A 21,981-nucleotide genomic window follows, 5' to 3' on the forward strand; every position below is an offset into this window, starting at 1 on the left:
ATCTAATTCAGCCGAATGTGAGACATCACTTTCTTATGTTTGTATGGCCACATACCATTGCCAATACTTGTAGTGCCTATGCTGTACAGCATAAAGAAAAATAATGTCCAGCCAGTAGGATCAAAGGCAAGACTTATTGGCTTTGTCAATGCTTGTTTCTCTGCAGCTCAACCTGTTTCAGGTATCGGTGCTCACTCCCCACACCTCCAGGCAATGCTAAGCTGTGCCCTGAAGTCTTTAAGGTACTGTTTCTTTTGAGAGGGTTTTAGAGGCTGTCTCCTATAATACAGGGTCTGGTGGGAGATCATTGCCAACTCGCCCAGTTACCAGGTGGTACAAGCAAAACAGAAAGTTACAACAATGTTTTATGAACTAGTTTGAACATTTTTCTAATTAGTCTGTACTGGCTTGCCTTTTTTAGGGTAAATGAGAAACTAGCACTGGTAAAGCTAATAGTTCTCGCCTATACGAGAGATATTGGCTTTGTCGATGTCTTTCAGCCATGTGGTACAGCAGCCTGGCAGAAAGGTAGGAAAAAAGTACACTATGATGCGGCCAGTGCTGGCTGTGTCCTAGTGCTTTTTTTTTTTTTTTTTTTTTTTTTTTTACTTGTGGGATGGTGTGGGGGAGTTGCTCCGTTCTCAACAATGGGGAAAGCAAGAATAAATAATAGACTGGAGGAAGGGGGTAACTGGGTTAAAATAATGAATGCAAGCCTCTGTGTGATGTATAAAACACATTCCTCTAGTACTTTGGTTACTTACAACTAGTTAAATGCCTAACCACTTGATCACTGACCTCATTGCTGTAAAGCCCTCTGACACACTTCTCAGCCTACAATACAGGCTATCTGAAGACAGTCACACTCTGGCATTAAACTGAAAATAATTAGCTTTGTCGTCTCAGCCTGGCCATGCTGTAGGCGTCTATTTGTCACAGGGGCTCGGCAACGTTTGGTGCAGGTCTTGACTGAGGATGGCCTCAGACCTGAGAACACAAGGGAAAACCACGGGTGTCCTCCACCTATTATACAAGGAAATCGATTTCTGCCAGCCTGTCCACATAGCTTGGAAGAATTTTCTAATCTTACCTTTAGGTTTCAAACTGAAAAAAATGCTTAGGTTACGGTGTGTCTGGTAGGAAGACTGCCATTGTGCATGTATAAAGAAATTTTGAGTTAGATGACTTGGCCTGAAGCTCTCGGGTCCCTGCTAGTCTTCTGTGCAAGCCGCAGATAGACTAGTTAATAAGAATCGATATGTGCATGATCCATGCGCAAGAGACGAAACGAAGTGACGTCTGGCCTGGTTGTCCAGCTAGAAGTCAGCAAACGAGTGACCCCCGAAGCCAAGGAACGATAAGTAATGGGTGGACTTCAATCCCCTTTTTGTAAACACTAGTTTCTCACAAGCAGAACGCACATGGTACACGCAGGCCCGAACCAAAAAACAAGTGACATACTTACTGCTCATGTAATATTAATGTAATGCCTTTTTAAGAAGTTTCATTTTGTGATTTGAAAGCCTTCTACTCTTAAAGAGCAGAGTTCGTGCAGATGCCAGGTTCCTCGTTCTTCCGCCCAGAAATACCCCCTCCCCCTTTGTGGAAGAGTAGCAGTGGAAAGATCTCCAAACTCTCTTAGATTGAATTACACTAATGGGTTTGAGACATCGTGCAGGTTGAGCCCTGTGCGAAGATGACAGACAGATAGTTGATCCCTTTGTTGCTAGCAGGAAGTGGATCAGAGGATGTTTTAAAAGTTTGTTAATGCAGCTTTTATTTCACTTTCAGAAGGTGAGCTGATTTGTGGAGCACTCGATTGAGCAAGCCAAAACTTAATTTCGTAGCAGCTAGTTTAAATTGCTGCAGTCTAGACATGTTCTGTTGGTTATTACCGAGGCACATAGTAAAGAAATCAGATGAAACTTTCTACATTATTATGATTTGTTGACATGAGGTGCACGTCTTCAAGCAGGATTGTGAATGCAGAATGTTCCAGAAGGTTTAAAATGGTGATCAAGGAGAGCAAAAGATCTTGGTTCAGCACAGCTGCTGGTTTCTGTGGTCAATGTGCAGGGTTCATGGTAAAAAAGAAAAATAGCTGAAATCCTCTTATTCTTTCAAATAACTTTAGGAAACCTAGTTCTCAGTGTTAATGAAACAAAATGACTATCACAAAACATTCATATTACAAATGAGGTTATTAATTATGGAAGACGTGCCTACCAAATGAATAAACCCACTCTGGCAAAGTGTGTTTTTTTTTTTTTTTTTTTTTTTTTTTTTTAATTCTGATACAAGCCTTCTGTTGTATTCATGGTTATGACTTTGAGTTCTCAAAGTGGGTGTATCTTTAAGTGTAAAATTTTGTAGCATCTCTATTCCAGTATTGTGTGAACTGCGAAAGGCTGGGTTCTCTCTGGAGACAGTAGTATGATGACCGCAGTTGGTGTCCCCTCTCCAGTCAGCAGTGTACTAACAAAGAATACACTTGAATATCATATGGTCTCCTGAGAGTGTATTTCAAGACCTTGCTCAACCCCAGGTAGCTTTGGCTCAAGCAGCAGGCAGTCCCCAGAGAGGTGCACGCTAAACTCAAGCAACGCTCTCAAAGTAAATAGCACAAGAGCATTCCCTAACCAATTAAGAAACATTGAGAAAATGTAATGAGCAAAAAAAAGCAAAATCTTCAAAATGGGCTATGGGGAACCAGATATATAAATCTGTAAAGTCTTAAGGTAAAAAGCACACAAAAAAGCCAAGCACTATGGAATAACAGTTTGTATTGGATTGGGACCTAGATGCAATTTCAGGCCAAACACAGTGGAGCATAGGTCACATACACCAAGTTGGGCGTCCTCGTTAAATGGTGTACCCTCAGATTTAGTCTCCAACTGCTGGGGAAAGCTTCTAGTTGGTACTGCGATGCCTAGATCCTCAGGGCACGCATTTTGGGCATAAGTTCTCTCTCCAGCTCGGTTTCCTGCAGGGCCTTGTCTTGCTGGGCTTCAGTCAGGAGTCCTGTTTTTGTGTTCCTGAAGCAGGGAAACAGAGTGGCCAGCCACTTGACCCTTGAGAGCAGTTCCAGTCCCAAAGTACCAGCATGGCTGAAGAGACTTTGGGCCTGATTCAGATATTGACGGTCGGCTTACTCCATCACAATGGGGACAGATATCCCGTTTGTCGAATCTGTGTGCGAGTCATCTTCAAGCAGAAGTCAGAAGTTAGAATTCCTTCTTCCAGCAGGCTGTCTTCTTCAGATGAAGTGTTCCCAGTAATGATCGGAAGAGGTAATGGCAAAGGTGCTGCACTTATCCTGTGCAGTAGCCAGTGATTGGAGAAATATTTCACCCAATCCTATTTTCTCTCAGTCCGACAGACTTCTTTTGCAGCATTTCATCTTTGCCTTATTGTAGAATTACCCAGTATTCCCTTTTTAAGCATGGCAGGACCAAGCTGCCAGGAGACAGACTTGTCTTCATCTTTATGGTCACTGCTATACCTGACCAGCCAAAACAGTTTTCCCTCCTACTGTAGCTGGAGTTTGACTGTCTAGGAGAGTCCTGGGAATGGTTAAAAAAAAAAATCCTTACGTGGCACCTCCAAGTACAAAGAGGTACTGCTATAGCTGTCCTTTCTTCTTCCAGCGGTTTTGTGTACTTCCAGTTAGCTGTGATCAGAAGTTACCACCCATTGATTTCTTCTGGGCTCAAAGGAAGGCCTTTGTTCTGAGCTAAGTTCGTTAATACTCCGAGTTAAGGATGTGTATTCCAGCTGTGCAGGTGTGAGGAGTGGGGATGAGTTGGTCAATGATGAAGCATGTCACATACCATGAGTGAGCCCACCTCATCCAGTTTTTGGAAGTGCCCTGAGATTTTCTAGGCAGGAATCAGGGGTTGATAGTATTTCTTGGAAATGGGTACTAAAGATAAAGGATATAGTACCATTTGATTCAATCACCGTGTCATTATGTGTTTTTGATAGTTTACCTGAGGCAGACTGTGGGTTTGCTTAAGCCTCCTTTTCTCCCCAAGTGTTATAAAGAACTCTCTAAGCCGGATCTGGCTCGGGCAGCTCAACTTCTCAAAATTTAGATTTCAGTATTTGGTCAAATTTTTAAAAGAAAAAAAAAAAAGAAAAGCAGGAATTAACTTTGAAGTATTTTCTAGCCCTTTCCTATGCGGCAGTAGAAATTAAATATTTTCATATCACTTAGGCCTACTACAGAAAAGTTTAATCAAGCCTAAAAACCAACATAGATGTTGTGTTTTAGTTCATGTAGATGGCACACTAACTGCAGTATGTAATGTGCCCTATTTTTATATATTAGCATCCTGTCCTGTGGGCTTACAAGGAACACTTTAATGTGACTTTCTGATATATAAAATTAGGCTTTATCTACATGGCAAAGGCATTTTTCCCAGCAATGGTTAACTGTATTGAATTTGCAGTGCAGCCCACGTTCCCGGCAGACACATTTTTGTCATATGTGGTTGGTATACGTGGGCTGCAGTGTTTATTTACATTTAACTTTCCACATGATAGTCTTATTTAAGGCCCCAGTTACAGTGGACGTATAGGAAATTCAACTAGTGAGTTCTAAATGTACAGCACATGTTTTAGACAAACGGTTTACTACTATTTAGTAGTGGTAAAGTGTGCAGAGTCCTAAAGACAGCGAAAATAGAGTCCTGTAAAAGGCAACAAATGTGAGGTGACCAGGAAGTAAAGTCAGTTTGCTTCATGTTTCATGAATGAAATTGGTTACATGGACAAGAAATGCCACAATTTGGTGTGTGTGTGGACAGTGGCAGAGTACATGCTTTCTCCTTAATTATATTGGCTTGCCTAGGTAACAGTGATAATGTGCTAACTGGTGAAACGTTTTTAAAAACAATGAATTGATTGTAATGCTGTAAAATGTTAAGCTTTTTCCCACAGGTGCAATGTGTAGGCAGTCTGACAGTGGCAGTTACTTGGGAGGGGACGAGGGGGATTTGCATCTGTCTTTTCAATTAAAACATATACATGTGTATATCATGTACTTTTACCATTCTATTCGTGTTCAGCTGTCTTTGCGGTCCAGAAATGGCAGCCTTCACATTTTTGATGATGCTCCATGCATTCTGGATAGTAGGTGTGCCTACCTTCTAGTTATGTTTCATCTTTCGACAGCTCTTGATATTGTTATCCAAGGGATACTATAATCTAACCTGTAAAGTAGATAGTAACGTTCTTCAACCTTTCTGTTCCTTCTGGGCAGATTCAAATTAGACCCTCTTCTTACTCTCCCATTCCAGTTACTGTTGTGTGCCCCTCGATTTGATATTTGTAATTTCTGATGGATACAAATACCTGTGGATTCCTCACTAACTGAATTCTCCCCTTGCTCCAGCATTCGACGGAAATCTTCTTCCTAGCTTCCGCACATTGACGAGGACGTCACAATTACCCACGCGACGCCGTCTGACGTCATACAGGCAATAAGAGGTCCTCGCTGACGTCAGTTCCCTTTTTTCCGTGCCATTCTAACAACGGTTATTCTTCAAGGGAGCTACTGTTGCTACTCTGCGTAGTTACAGTGATTGTTACTGTTTCCTTCTTTGAGAAAGAAAGAATGTCTCAAAGAAAGTCTGGTTTTAAGCTCTGCAATGAGTGCGGAGGCAAAATATCGGTGACGGACCCACATACAGACTGTTTGTGGTGTCTCAGCTCCGACCATGACGTTGACAAATGTGACTCTTGTCAACGGATGAATCCGAAGGCGTTAAAGGAGTGAGAAGCAAAGCTCTTTTTGGCGAAGTCCAAGAAAAAAGAAAAGCGGCATCGACGCAAGTCATCCTCTCCGAAGTCCCATCAGTGTCATCGTGACTCCCGGCATCGTCGTAAATCTCGGCGCCGGTCGAGTAGAGAGAGATCGCGTTCGAGGTCGCCTTCAGCTCGATGCCGAAAAACATGGGAAGTTAGCCCCACCATCTCTCCACAGCCGCAGACGCCTCTTGCATCACCGGCTTCACCAGCTTCGCCTGAGTCGCCTGTGAATCCACCATCCGTGTTTGAGGTTCCCCAGCGTCAGGAGTTCTCTCCAGCTTCTCAGACGGCGGGGCCGGCGCCGATGTCACCTTGAGCCCAGGCTCCTCAGTATCTGGCTTTCCCGGCCCCAGGAGCCAACAGTTCCGCATTTTTGAATGCGATGTTTGCTATCTTTCAGCAGATGGCTCCAGGTGGTGGACCGGCTGGTCCTTCGGGCCCCTTGGCCTTCAACATGGGTGCTCCGGCTCCGTTTCGACCGGCACCTTTCATGCCCTTCCTTCCTATGGGAAGTGTTAGCTCGGCGCCGGCTCCTATGGCATCCGCTTCACAGCCGGTGACGCCAAGTAGATCTGCGGGTCCGGTGTGCCTTCAGACAGAGCAACGGTTGCAGAGCCACTTCTGCCTTTTAATGAGGCGCTGTTAGATCCAATCCTGGAAATATGGAAGAAGCCGGTGTCCTCTTCAGCAGTTAATAGATCGGTTTCTCGAAGATATAGAGTGGCTCCTGCGGACCCAGGCTTTCTGTCCAGGCACCCAACCTCTGAGAGCCTGGTGGTTCAGGCTTCATGTTCATCCCGGTCTGCCTCAGGTTCTTTTCCCGGTGTGCCTTCAGACAGAGACTCAAAGAAGATGGATCATTCTTACAAAAAGGCTTTTTCTTCATGCAGCATGGCTTTAAAATCGACTAATGCTACATGTATTTTGTGAAGATACATCTACGCCCTGATGGATGAAATAAAGTCGTCCCATGCTGAGGTGCCTCAGGAGGTGTTGAGCCTGGTCTCCGATGCTCAAGCTGCAGCGACCCAAGTGATCCAGTCTGGGCTGGATACGACTGACTCTGTAGCCAGGGCTATGGGTACTGCTGTTGCTACAAGAAGGCAAGCCTGGCTTCGTAGCGCTGGTTTCTCGTCGGATGTCCAGTCAGCCCTGTTGGATCTTCCCTTCGATGGGGATAACCTTTTTGGCTCCAAGGCGGACTCTGCCCTAGAGAGGTTTAAGGAGAGTAGGGCCACGGCGAAGTCTTTAGGCTTGCAGGCCTCCTCTTCTGTTTCGTCCAGACTCTTTAGAAGATTTAGGGGGTTTGGTTGTGGTTCATCCTCCTCCTTTCGAGGCATATTTCAGCAACAACCCGCCACTGCTCTCTCCTACAGATCGTACAGAGGGAGGGGTAGGTTCCGAACCAGGGGAGCCGCCCAGCAGCACTCTGCCTCTTCCTCTTCCTCTGGAGGGGTGCAGCATGGGAAGCAGCCTTTGTCTTCCACCAATTCCTTCTCATTCCACTCCTGTAGGGGGGAGGTTATTGAACTGTCTCCGCAAGTGGGAGGTTATAACATCAAACTCCTGGGTCACCAGCATTGTGGGGAAAGGCTATGCCCTTCCCTTTCGGGAGATTCCTTCCCCATCTCGCCCGCCCTTCCTACTGTTCAGAAGGGCATCTCCTGTTACTAGAACAGGAGGTTCAAGTCCTCCTTTCAAAGGGTGCGGTGGAGTTGGTTCCAGAGCAGGAGAGGGGTCAGGGTTGTTACTCAAGATACTTCCTGATCCCCAAGAAGGATGGTCGTTTGAGGCCAATCCTGGACCTGAGGATCTTGAATTGGTTCCTCAAACAGGAGAAGTTCAAGATGCTGACCCTAGCTCAGGTGCTTTTGGCGTTGAACGATGGAGATTGGATGGTGTCTGTCGACTTGCAGGATACTTACTTTCATATCCCGTTACTCAAGTCGCACAGGAAGTATCTCCGGTTTGTGGTGGGGTCGCAGCACTATCAGTTTGCGGTCCTCCCATTTGGTCTTACTTCAGCACCTCGAGTCTTCACAAAGGTGATGGCGGTGGTTGCGGCAGAGCTCAGAAGGAAGGGGATAGCGGTATTTCCTTACCTGGACGACTGGTTGATTAAAGCCAAGTCTCCGGAGCTCGTGCTGCGTCACCTACAGTCGACAACAAAGTTGTTGTTCGACCTGGGCTTTTCCGTAAATGTGCTCAAATTTCACCTAGAGCCCTCTCAGCGCCTCCTGTTCATAGGGGCAGTACTGGATACAACATTTGAATCGCGTCTTTCCTCCGCCTCAGCTGATTCAGGACATTCAGGCGTTGGTTCCAATGTTTCAAAGTGGAGCGGTCATTCCAGTCCTCAAGGTCCTGCGTCTGCTCGGTCTGTTCACTTCTTGCATTCTGTTGGTCACTCACGCTCGCTGGCACATGAGGGCTCTTCAGTGGTGCCTCCGGAAGCAGTGGTCTCAACACAAAGGGGATCTCGAGGGATCGGTAAAGATCTCCAGGGACGCTGCGGCAGATCTAAGATGGTGGATTGCGGACGGCAATCTTTCTCAAGGAAGACCGTTTTCACAACCTCCGCTGGTGACCACAGTAATAACGGATGCTTCCACTCTAGGGTGGGGGAAGCTCATCTGGGGGGGGTCCTGGAGGTCAAAGGTCATTGGTCTCTAGTGGAACAGATGTTTCATACAAATCTGTTAGAGTTGCGGGCAATACGTCTACTCTATATATGGCTACTGCCCTCCCTGACCTAAACACACCCCTAAATTCTGTATTTAGAGGCTCCCCTGAACCTAGGAACTCAGATTCCTGCAACTTAAGAAGAGGACTGCTAAGCTGAAAAACCCTGCAGAGAAGACGGAGACACCAACTGCTTTGGCCCCAGCTCTACCGGCCTGTCTCCCCACTTCAAAAAGACACTGCTCCAGCGACGCTTTCCCCAGGACCAGTGACCTCTGAATCCTCAGAGGACTGCCCTGCTCTAGAAGGACCAAGAAACTCCCAAGGACAGCGGCCCTGTTCATCCAAGACTGCAACTTTGTTTCCAAAGAAGCAACTTCGTTTCCAAAGAAGCAACTTCAAGACAACTGCATTTCCCGCCGGAAGCGTGAGACTTGCTACTCTGCACCCGATGCCCCCGGCTCGACTTGTGGAGAAACAACACTTCAGGGAGGACTCCCCGGCGACTCCGAGACTGTGAGTAACCAGAGTTCCCCCCCCCCCCCCCCCCCCCCCGAGCCCCCACAGTGACGCCTGCATAGGGAATCCTGAGGCTCCCCCCCGACTGCCTGACTCCCAGATCCCGACGCCTTGTAAAGACTCTGCACCCGCAGCCCCCAGGAACTGAAAGATCGGAACTCCAGTGCAGGAGTGACCCCCAGGAGGCCCTCTCCCTTGCCCAGGTGGTGGCTACCCCGAGGAGCCCCCCCCCCTTGCCTGCCTGCATCGCTGAAGAGACCCCTTGGTCTCCCATTGATTTCCATTGGACACTGCACCCGGCCGCCCCGTGCTGCTGAGGGTGTACTTTGTGCTAACTTGTGTGTCCCCCCCCCCCCGTGCCCTACAAAACCCCCCTGGTCTGCCCTCCGAAGACGCGGGTACTTACCTGCTGGCAGACTGGAACCGGGGCACCCCCTTCTCCATTGAAGCCTATGTGTTTTGTGCACCACTTTGAACTCTGCACCTGACCGGCCCTGAGCTGCTGGTGTGGTAACTTTGGGGTTGCTCTGAACCCCCAACGGTGGGCTACCTTGGACCCAAACTTGAACCCCGTAGGTGGTTTACTTACCTGCAAGAACTAACAAACTCTTACTCCCCCTAGGAACTGTGAAAATTGCACTAAGTGTCTAGTTTTAAAATAGCTGTATGTGATTTATTTGAAAAGTATATATGCTATTGTGATTATTCAAAGTTCCTAAAGTACTTACCTGTAATATCTTTCATTTGAAGTATTACATGTAAAATTTGAACCTGTGGTTCTTAAAATAAACTAAGAAATATATTTTTCTATACAAAAACCTATTGGCCTGGAATTGTCTTTTTGAGTGTGTGTTCCTCATTTATTGCTTGTGTGTGTACAACAAATGCTTAACACTACTCCTTTGATAAGCCTACTGCTCGACCACACTACCACAAAATAGAGCATTAGTATTATCTCTTTTTTGCCACTATCTTACCTCTAAGGGGAACCCTTGGACTCTTTGCGTACTATTCCTTACTGTGAAATAGTGCATACAGAGCCAACTTCCTACAGCCTACAAGTCCATAATTGTCCGAATTCGGCCAGTGTGTGTATGTAGTATCTTTATCAAAGTAATGTAATTACTGCTTAGCTAAATATCTCGATTCTTAACTGTTCTTGTTGCTTCATTTTCTTGAGCAGCCTGTTAAAGCATTTCTGAAGCTTATTTTCCTTATCTTTGGTTTTAAAAGGTCTGTTTCTTGCTCATTGTTTTGAGTGAGTTATTTTTATTCTTTCTAGTGTAACTTATTGTTTTTCCTAGAATGAAGCGCTCTGTTGCCCATATAGGTTCATTTAGTTACGTATTTCGACAGAAAACATTTAATTTCAATAATTGTTTAACACGACAGCCATGAGTATACAAAAAATATTTATTAAATAGACGCATTCACATGTGGGTGCATCATGCAAAATGCTGCTTGCTGCTGTTGCCTTTAGAAGCGCATTTCACATTTGTTCCTGTCCAGTAGACTTGGCTATCTAAAGCATTTGCCTTTTGCTGGTACTGAACTTAAACTATATGTAATCCTTTGAGTTTGAACGTTGGTCTCAGAATGTTAGGGTAGACCTAGGCAGAGTTCTGCATTGCATCAACCTACAGAAGCCTCAGTCCTTTCGAAAAGATGGCCTTGGATTATACCAAATCCTGTTGGTTTTGAGGTTGGAGTTCGGTTTTATAGTTTTGGGTGGGGGGGATGGGTATTGGGGGCTTTTTGTTTCCCTCTGAGCAGTTTCTCTAGTTAGTGAGATTTATTTCTTAGCTGTCTCCTCAGTGTGCAGAACGTGGTGTTGAGAGCAGAGATGTCAATTATGCATGTTTTCTTTCCACTGTTTCCCTTTTCACTTTCTCGTAGAGCTCTGTTGATAAGACTGACCAGTCTTGAATCAGTGACTCTGGGGTGTCTGTTTCGAGCATGGGAACCTTCCTTTTTAGATAGGTTACAAGCTGACTTGTGATCTTTTCCCGGCAGCCCAAGCTTAGTACGTGCACACACGTACAAGTTAATTGTTTCCAATTGCCTTAGATAACCAGGCGTGGGCTTGAGAGTTCAGACTGTACAGGTGATTAATAAAGTGTGAAATGCTGCATGAAATATCGTGATGGGGAACGTTTGAAAGCTAGGACAGAAATGTATTATTTTCCAAAACTCTAACAGCAGTTGCTTGCGTTTAGTTTTTCCCTAATGACCCTAAGTTTTACGTACTACTGAGAGATGTAACATCCTATTGCACTCGGCCTCATTTAGCCAGGCCCTAAAATCTCTTTTTTTTCAGTAAGCTGACCTCCCTCCACCCATTCCGTGGAATATAAACATAAACGGGCACAAACGCTTTACAATGGAACACATTTCATGGACAGTAATGTTAGAAGAACATCGATATGGTACTTAACGTACACAATTACTGGAAAACACAATACACGTGCGTTTTAAAATGGACAAAAAATGGTTACGGTAAACACTTAAAGTATTACTATCATAGCCAGTACCTTTGGAGACTCAGTAATGAGTGTTATAAGGGTGCAGGCAACCAGGCGAACTGACATTGATGCAGCAGTCGTTTCAGTTCTCATTTGAGTTGCTTGAAGAATGGGTGTTTCCTAATAGCGAAAGAGTGGAGTTCCAGATCATGACACACTCCCTGAGAAAGATTGCTTAGAAGTTTTCTTCCAATTTTGTTTTCTTTTGAAAAAGAAGGGTGATTCAAAATCAGAGTGTTGAAGCTTTATGGGGTCTGTTTCCCCAAGATGAGTGTTCATGGTAAAAAAAAAAGAAAAGGTTCGGTTTTCCGTAACTAGTTATTTTATGGACCATGCAGGCCACCTGGAATACCTGCCTAGTCTCCATATGAAGCCAGTTAAGTGATTTTAAGGCTGGAGTAATGTGAACATTTCAGCTGCTCTCATCATGTACTGAATAAGAAAGCTATTTGCCAGCAATCTTACCCAAAATAGCTGCTCTTTTTGAATTGTAGGAATTTTTAGATGAGCTTGGGATGATCTCCATTGCATAGTTGAAACATGGTTTTGGAATGGAGTATGAAGAAATGAGGGACCCATAATGTAGACGGACCTTGGTGCCACGCATAAGCATTTAAACCAATTTATTTTGCGTATGAGTAGTCAGTAGCACTTTAAGAAGTCTCTGTATGTTGACTTTTCGGGTAGATGAGGAATGCCACTATGCAGGAAATTAGTGGGCGGAAGGTTATAATATTGACTCTCCAACAATTGAGCTAAACATCCAAGTTACCACTTACTGCTAGATTCGCCATTTTAACAACGTTTTAATTGAAGCTCATTCTGCATTATTCTGTCTGCAATTCCACTAAATCACTCTTTAAATGGATTCTGGCCACCTCTAGCTTGCCTTACACTCAACAGATAGCTGAGTGTCATCAGCTTAACACTAACTTTCAGGACCGAAATAACCTATTGGTATGGTGAATAGTCTAACCAAAAAATTAAATAAAATACGTCTTCAAGAAGAGCACTGTGGGACCCTGCATGTATTATTGCTTAACAATTCGAATGCTGTCCTGCGGAAAAGAAGAAAGACATTTCAAGACACTGCCTCCTACCCCCCCCACCTTGTGCAACTGGTACAGGGCAAATGCAGCTGACAAGTCCAACAGCACCATGAAAGCTGACTGTCCTTTAATCCATGGCAGCTGTTAACACTGATTATTTTCCACTTCTTAACCTAAACTCTGCCAGTCATGGTCTAGAACTTAGCTAAGTTGAGTCGTAGTAAGTCTTTCTAAGATTTTAGTGGCAAACTGAAGAAGCGAGAATAGGCAATAGTTCACCAATTCAACTAAATTGGATCTTTTATATGTTTTGATAGGGGAATTACTGTCTCTTCCTTCCAGCTTTTGGGGACCATGCCTTCTCCTAACGATTTTTGACAAATAACTCACAATATTTAATCATTGACTCTGACAAAATTAATTACTGCAAACTTGCAGGGTTCTGAAGCTGTTCTGCAATATGTGCTGATCTTACTCCTCCGTTTATTTTAATTGCCAGTCTGAAGAAGACAAATGCCAGGATATCCAACGGTCTCCTTGTTGCACTGAGATTCCTGTAATTTGGCTGTTATGGTCTGCTAAACAAACTAACTCACGCTCCGGTTTTGAAATCCATAACTCACTCCCAAAATTGACTGCTTGTGACTTGTGCATGTGTCAAATATCATCTCAAATAGCATTCATGATATTGCAAATATGACTTTACCATTGCCATTCTTAACAACATGACTATGAATACAGAATTTTCTTAGTTTGGCTATAGGTTAATGTTTATTGGTATTAATATTGAGAGTCCAGACACTCCACGTGCAGATAAGTTAGTTTTCATAGCAATGGTGAGAATTATCATTTGTGCAACCGATCAGAACTAGCTAATTTCAGGGATTTTTAAGTTTTGCTTTTGTACAATTACATCATTTCAAATGTGGTTTTTCCAGTGCATTTTACTTTTTTCCTATATGAATGGTAGTATTTTTATTACCTGAACCACTTTATTTTTTAATGTTTTCCCAAAAAATTCTGAGGTGTGTTTTTTTTTTAAAAAAATTTTTTTTTTAAGGGGATCGTTCGTGATTTAGCTACTGAAACACCCTCATCGCACATGGCCAAGCTTGTAGAGTGGGAGTTGAAACCATGCCTGGCAATGGCCCTCTGTACTTTAATCTTCTGTTGTGGACAACATTGAAAGCAGGGCCTGATGTTTAGTGTCATATGCATGTGTTTTTTAACTATGTTTTCCCCTACATTTTTAATATTCTTTTTCTGTTCCTCTGTTTAGCTCGGATACCCTCTCATGCTTGGAACCCACCATCTTGTCACCCCTACTCTCTGGATTTCTTTCCCATAGCACAGCATTCACACATTTGGCCAAAGTTGTGCCTTTCTGAATGGGCAAGAAAATGCAACTCTTTGATAAGCCCATAACATCTGGTGAAAAACTCATGACTGACAGAACTTGCAAATGTGATATTTGTGAATACAGCCGACTAGAGATGCTGTTAACCTTTTCAAGCCCATCTTTTTCAAATACAAATATCTGAAAAAAAAACATCCGAACGTATCTACACCACGCACACATTCGAAGTGAAGTTTTTTTTTTTTTGTGCTACATTTGGAGTAAATACGTTGAGTTGTTGTTATTTTTTTTGTTGATTCCCCAGATAATTTAATTTCATGTAAAAACATTTAAAAAAAAAAAACTTTTTACACAAAGTACCAAGTTTCTGCATGCAAATCATAATTACTGAGATGTTATTGAAAACGCTACTGTTTGTATGTGTCATGTATACGGTGAATCTGACCTGAAGTCTTCTCTTTTACAGTAAAGATGTCAATAGACACAGTAGATAATACTGAATGTATTTTCTTTTGGAGGGTTGAAAATCCTGGACGGTGAAGCAATGAACACGCAGGTTGCAAAACTGGGGCAGTTGGAAAAAGGTAAATGGACGTTGGCTTAGTCTTAACGTATTCACTGCTTCTCCTCCGAAATGTATTGAATGTAAAGAATTTCTTGTGATTGTTTTTTTTTTTTTTTAAATATCAAAATGCTTATAATTGGAAGCTTTAACCACTTCGCTGCCAGGCCTTTTTCCCCTCAGGTGCCAGACCTTTTTTTTGGCTATTTGGGACAGTTTCGCGCATAGGACCTCATATCTTTTTGTCCACATAAGCTACCCGCGCCAAATTTGCATCTTTTTTCCCAACATCCTAGGGATTCTAGAGGCACACAGAGTTTGTCGGTTCCCCTGGAGGACGCCAAGAAATTAGCCAAAATAAAACAAAAATGTCTTAAAAAAATAAATTTAAAAAAAAGTAGGTGGGGGCGGCTGCAGAAGAAGGCTTGTGTTTTTTTTCCCCCTGAAAATGGCATGAACAGGTTTGCGGTGCTAAAATCGCCATCTTCCTAGCTTTCAGGAACCGGCAGACTTGAATCAGAAAATCACATTTTTCAACACAATTTTGGCATTTTACTGAGACATACCACATTTTTACTATGTTTTGTTTTTTAATCCTTTTAGCCTCATTCCAGTTAGAGACAGAAGTGGGGGTGAAACCAATGCTGGATCCCATCAAGCTAAACCTTTCCTTAAAGTAGGCAGAATTCTGAATTCAGAAATGGGTCATTTGTGTAGATCCTACAAGGTTTTCCTACAGAAAATAACCACTGAAATAAAAAAAACAATTGAAATTGAGGTGAAAAAGGCAATTTTTCTCCATGTTTTACTACAACTTTTTCCTGCGATGTCAGATTTTTCAAAAGTAATATGTTACATCTGCTGGAATCTTCTGGTTGGCGGGAAGTATAGGGCTTGTAGGTTCATCAAGAACCCTAGGTACCTAGAGACAATAAATGAGTTGCACCTTGAAGTGGGTTTTCACTGTATACCAGTATACAGCAATTCATTTGGTGAAATATAAACACTGAAAAATAGGTATCAAGGAAGCCTTTGTGTTTCCAAAATGGGCACAAGATAAGGTGTTGAGAAGCAGTGGTTATTTGCACATCTCTGAATTCCGGGGTGCCCATACTAGCATCTGAATTACAGGGCATAGATGTCTCTCTTTTTTTTAATTTTTTTTTTTAATTATATATATATATTTTTTTTTTTACACTCTTACATTTGGAAGGAAAAAATGTAGAGGAAGAAAAGGGGCAATAACACTTGTTTTGCTATTCTGTGTTCCTCAAAGTCTCCCGATAAAAATGGTACCTCACTTTCGTGGATAGGCCTAATGCCCACAACAGGAAACGCAACATGGGCACATCACATTTTTACATTGAAATCTGACGTGTTTTTTGGAAAGTGCCTAGCTGTGGCTTTTGGCCTCTAGCTCAGCCGGCACCTAGGGAAATCTACCAAACCTGTGCATTATTTTAAACTGGACACCTAGGGGAATCCAGGATGGGTGACTTGTGGGGCTCTCACCAGGATCTGTTATCCAAAATCCTTTGCAAACCTCAATTTGGCAAAAAAAAAAGAAACGTTTCCCTCACATTTCGGTGATAGAAAGTTCTGAAATCTGAGAGGATCCACGAATTTCCTTCCACCCAGCATTTCCCCCCAAGTCTCCCTATAAAAATGGTACCTCACTTGTGTGAGTAGGTGTAGTGCCCTTGAAAGGAAATGCTTCCAAAACACATGTTATGCTCATGACGGGAGCGTTACTGCTCCCCGTGAGCCTGGTGCAGGACTAGCTAGCCTCGTCCTCAGCACATTGCGATTGTGGCCGAAGGCGAGACCACCTTGTCCACGGCACCCGAGGGGTTAAGGTACACAATTTGTGGCCTTCCTGGGTTCCAAATGTTTAATTTCGAATTAGGTCAAAGGCACCCATTGCCCTTGACAGATGTTGCTGTCTGTGGGACGAAGTCACTGGTTTGTATTGTGGCAGCAAGACTATAAGCAGAGGACCATGAAAAGCTTGCCAGTTTTACTGCTAAATGTAACTGATATTATTATGATATAGTGTTGTCTTTTCTTTTTAGCCTAAGTTTTTTTGTAATGATTAATTTGGTAGTTGCAGGCTTTCACGCAATAATACATTTCATGAGTATTTTGGCATCTTGGCCACAGACGTCTCAACATTTCAAGCCATATGTTACCTTCCTTAGCACTGTAGTGCTATCATCGCTTGTTAATTTAGATTCTTCCTTGATATGTTTTTGAATTCAGATGGTCAAAAAACACTAAATATTGCACATTATTTGTGAAGGGGAGGGTGTGGGAGCATTAATGTTTCTGATTCCATTATCCTTTGGGTATTCTCTTGAAGTTGTGACAAAGTGCAAGAATAAACATTATATGGAAGGCTAAGGTTTTCTTCAGAGGGGGGAGACTACTTCTAGAGATTGCCCTGAAATTGAGCAGTGCATTTTTAGTAGTAGCGTGAATTATTTCTTCACTGGAAGAATACTGAATGGATGACCGTACCAGCAAATGGCTTGAGAGGGTAGCGGTGGGATGATGAGAACAAGGGTAATGCAGACAAAGTGTAAACTGTTTCCAGACCAATACCTTTATCTGTATGTTCCTTACTTTCACCAATACAGATATTAAAATCAGTATTGTAATTTAACCCTAGCCACATGTCCTAGTGTTACACCTCAACACACAAAATAGTTATGGATGCATGTCAGCTACTATCTCTGTGAATTATTAGGAGCTCTCCACTGCAGCAAGGTTGCATTTTTTTTTTATTTTGACCTTATTTAATTTGGTCTAGCTGACTAGACATCAGTTGTGCTGTCTGTTGCAAGAAATATTGTGGGCTTACCAGGAACATACAGGTGCTTGGTTTTTGCCCATTTGCTGGCTTTCCTGTCATTTTAATTTGCCTGTTGCTGATTAGTATCCAACTTGTCAGTCTTGAGTTTGTCCCTCCCATGGAGCATAGCCCCTCTGTTATCTTGTTTGATTAGCTGGCTTCAGTGCTTCTACTGCTTGCTTTTCAAGCTTAACTTTTTTCTTTTGTGTTAAGCAATCCATTAGAGTGCATGTGTTTTTGTAGCGTTTTCTCTCATGTGCTTCTCTAACCCTTGACTGTGTGTTCCTCTCTGTTGGACGTGCACTTCTCCCCACGCACTCCATATTGTGCTTGCTCTTCTGTACCTGCTCTTGTGTACTTCCTCTCTGTTGCTTTCTCACTTGTATTTCTTCCCTAATCCCTCAACATTACTCACTCATTGCTTGTCCTCCTCAGCCCCATCGTCCCTGTTGCCTCCCACCCTCCTTCTCTCTTGCCTGTTGCTTTTCCTTCAGACTCCCACCTTCTGTCTTACTTGAACCCCCACCCCCCCGTCCATCCACTACTCTCACTCATTGCTTCTCCTACCAACCCTCCTGGTTGCTTTTGTGACCCAACCCCTTTGTTAAATCCTCCCACCATAAGAAAAAAAAACGCTCAAGTAATTTTGTAGTTGTACATGGCCTTTTTTCTTTAGCCATGCTGCACAGCATCAGGGAGGCTGTGCAGCATAATTTAATACCATTAACAAAGCTAATAACAACCAAAAGTGAGACCTATTGGCTTTGCCAGTGCTTGTTAAAGCTGGTAGTATTTCTAAGATGATGTGGCCTTAAACTGCTTGGTTGTCTTAAGCTCAAGGCATATAAGAATTTCAAGTGTTATCCGCTCACCAAAGTCTGTTTGCAGTTTATTATTGGTGTAATGGGCCACCCGTCTTTGATTTTGCTTAAACATTGCATGAGCTTTGTCTTCAAGACCTTTTGTTTTTTGTAACAGTGGGCTTACAGGCTGCCTGTTGCTTACCATTGGTTGTCTTCATTGTCACTCATTTGTTTGCTTCTTTTTGGTCAGTTGCCATAGACTTCCATCCGCTTCGTGTTTTGCCCCACTGTCCTTTCCTCATCCATGTTGTTGCTTATACCATAACAAAAAAAAGTGGTGTGACACAGACCACTCTTGGTGTGTCTTAGGGCTCCCCTCCAACTCCCCACATTTTCTGTTGTGAATTGCCCAACCCCCTCCCTCCCTGTGGCTACCAATAAAAAACACACTATGGTGCGGCGAGCTTTTGCTATTTTTTGTGCTTTAAAAAAAAAATATTTTCTTTCTTTTTTTTAACTTTCTCCTTGCAGCTGCAGTGATTCTATACAACATGGCTAAACACTGAGAAAGGAAATAGCTCTAATCTCATAGACGAGACCCATTGACTTTGCTGATGCTTGTTTTATAGGTTAAACCAGCTGAATAACTGTCTTCTAGTGTTTCGGTCTGTATTGTTTGGAAAAATTCAAAGTAGTTATGTACTGTTCTTCCTTTTTTTTTTTTTTTTTTTTTTTTTTTTTTTTACAGGTATCCGAGCGGGGTTCAGTATGAAAGTTGCCTCAGAGCAACCCTTGGATTTGTCTGTCTCATCAAAGAATTTACCTTTCTCAGGGAAATCATTTTACTTGGATTTGCCACGAAACAAGAGCTCTGAAATCCTTGTCGGAACCATCCGGAAATTGGGTGGGGTGAGTCTGTTAATCTTTTAAGGAAAAGCAGCTGCATCCTGGGGTGAAAGTGTTAATTATACTGTGTGTGTTTCTGTGTGTACTGTGTGTGTACAGGGAGTGCAGAATTATTAGGCAAATGAGTATTTTGACCACATCATCCTCTTTATGCATGTTGTCTTACTCCAAGCTGTATAGGCTCGAAAGCCTACTACCAATTAAGCATATTAGGTGATGTGCATCTCTGTAATGAGAAGGGGTGTGGTCTAATGACATCAACACCCTATATCAGGTGTGCATAATTATTAGGCAACTTCCTTTCCTTTGGCAAAATGGGTCAAAAGAAGGACTTGACAGGCTCAGAAAAGTCAAAAATAGTGAGATATCTTGCAGAGGGATGCAGCACTCTTAAAATTGCAAAGCTTCTGAAGCGTGATCATCGAACAATCAAGCGTTTCATTCAAAATAGTCAACAGGGTCGCAAGAAGCGTGTGGAAAAACCAAGGCGCAAAATAACTGCCCATGAACTGAGAAAAGTCAAGCGTGCAGCTGCCACGATGCCACTTGCCACCAGTTTGGCCATATTTCAGAGCTGCAACATCACTGGAGTGCCCAAAAGCACAAGGTGTGCAATACTCAGAGACATGGCCAAGGTAAGAAAGGCTGAAAGACGACCACCACTGAACAAGACACACAAGCTGAAACGTCAAGACTGGGCCAAGAAATATCTCAAGACTGATTTTTCTAAGGTTTTATGGACTGATGAAATGAGAGTGAGTCTTGATGGGCCAGATGGATGGGCCCGTGGCTGGATTGGTAAAGGGCAGAGAGCTTCAGTCCGACTCAGACGCCAGCAAGGTGGAGGTGGAGTACTGGTTTGGGCTGGTATCATCAAAGATGAGCTTGTGGGGCCTTTTCGGGTTGAGGATGGAGTCAAGCTCAACTCCCAGTCCTACTGCCAGTTCCTGGAAGACACCTTCTTCAAGCAGTGGTACAGGAAGAAGTCTGCATCCTTCAAGAAAAACATGATTTTCATGCAGGACAATGCTCCATCACACGCGTCCAAGTACTCCACAGCGTGGCTGGCAAGAAAGGGTATAAAAGAAGGAAATCTAATGACATGGCCTCCTTGTTCACCTGATCTGAACCCCATTGAGAACCTGTGGTCCATCATCAAATGTGAGATTTACAAGGAGGGAAAACAGTACACCTCTCTGAACAGTGTCTGGGGGGCTGTGGTTGCTGCTGCACGCAATGTTGATGGTGAACAGATCAAAACACTGACAGAATCCATGGATGGCAGGCTTTTGAGTGTCCTTGCAAAGAAAGGTGGCTATATTGGTCACTGATTTGTTTTTGTTTTGTTTTTGAATGTCAGAAATGTATATTTGTGAATGTTGAGATGTTATATTGGTTTCACTGGTAATAATAAATAATTGAAATGGGTATATATTCTTTTTTGTTAAGTTGCCTAATAATTATGCACAGTAATAGTCACCTGCACACACAGATATCCCCCTAACATAGCTAAAACTAAAAACAAACTAAAAACTACTTCCAAAAATATTCAGCTTTGATATTAATGAGTTTTTTGGGTTCATTGAGAACATGGTTGTTGTTCAATAATAAAATTAATCCTCAAAAATACAACTTGCCTAATAATTCTGCACTCCCTGTATATGTATATGTATATGTATATACATATATATATATATATATATATATATCTCCTAGTGGCAGTTGCTACTAGGTAGGTATATTTAGGAGGCTTTTTTTTTTTTTTTTTAAACTTGCCTGTCTCTTTGGCACTGGTTGACAAAGCTTCATGGAATTTAAAAAAAAATAAAAAATACAACGCTCACGTCAGCTGTTGTCCGGAAAGTTTTTGGGTGATCGTCAAGCATGGGCCAAAAAAGGGGTGGGTGGGTGGGGTGGGGCCCGGGCCCAAAACTTATGTTCTCCATGTTAATTTCCATAGGGATTTTGAACAGGAATAGCGGCCAAACCATTTGACTGATTTACACCAAATTTGGCAGAAAGCTAGCTCTTGGTCCAAAAAGCGACCTTTTGTGACTTGGTGTAAATCCATTCAGTAGTTTACTAGTTAATAAATGAAAACCAAATTTGTATACATAGGTATGCGGATACTTTGCGGATTCGGCGGAAAAGCAAATCCCTGATTGGCTGACTGCAACCTTACAAAAAAGTTGTGGCAGCCATTTTGTTTCTTGCATAACCTGGGGGTGGGATAAAAACTGTGTAAAAAACATAAGGGGTCAGGATGTAGATATCCTGACCACATAGGAAATAATGAAGGGTCACATGGGCAAACAAATTGCCCCTTTTTTATTTATTTATTTTTTCTTTCCTTCTTTTGCTAATCCGCAGATTCTCGGATCCGAAGGCCATGTTTGGATTACCGCAACCTGACATGAATATTAACGTGTTTAAAAAAATAAAAAAATAAAAAATAAAAACAGCAATTCACTGGTGGAAAAAAACCAAAGGTTACAGGGACGTTATAGTTGGGTTGAAGAGAGATATTATTATAAATAAATATATATATATATACATACATACATACATACACCTGGCTGTAGAAATGATTTTGTTTGTCGCTATTTACAGACTTGAAGAGTGCATGGTCTTTTTTTTTTTTTTTTTATTTTTTTTTACCAATTTTATCTCCTCATCACAAAATAAACATAACAGTACCATATACAGAAAAATATACAGATGATGAGGCAGCTCCACCCATGTTGTGTAGGAAGGGCGCCTTCCCTGATGATGATGCTGAACCGTGCTCTCCATCAAGGATACAGAAAGCTCAACACTCAAGTTCTAACTAAGCACGGGCATCCACATAGCAAAGCAAGGAACCCCAGAAGTGCGAACACTGGTGTGGTTAAACACATCACAGTACGAACAACCACCTTC

General features: G+C 42.7%; 1 protein-coding gene across 4 annotated transcripts in view; it reads left to right on the top strand.

The window, feature by feature from the left end:
• DBF4B (DBF4B-CDC7 kinase regulatory subunit) overlaps positions 1 to 21,981 on the top strand; it is a 175,315-nt gene that overhangs the window by 27,725 nt on the left and 125,609 nt on the right. For 3 of the 4 annotated variants that reach the window (XM_069237926.1, XM_069237930.1, XM_069237929.1), the window contains exons 2-3: positions 14,459 to 14,524; positions 18,905 to 19,065. In XM_069237926.1, coding sequence (XP_069094027.1) covers positions 14,485 to 14,524; positions 18,905 to 19,065 — 201 coding nt within the window. In that variant the 5' untranslated portion in view covers positions 14,459 to 14,484. Of the gene's footprint in view, positions 1 to 14,406; positions 14,525 to 18,904; positions 19,066 to 21,981 lie in introns of all 4 variants that reach the window. The other variant, XM_069237927.1, reaches the window with a different exon arrangement.

The sequence above is a fragment of the Pleurodeles waltl genome, chromosome 6 (assembly GCF_031143425.1).
Source record: "Pleurodeles waltl isolate 20211129_DDA chromosome 6, aPleWal1.hap1.20221129, whole genome shotgun sequence".
NCBI lineage: Eukaryota > Metazoa > Chordata > Amphibia > Caudata > Salamandridae > Pleurodeles > Pleurodeles waltl.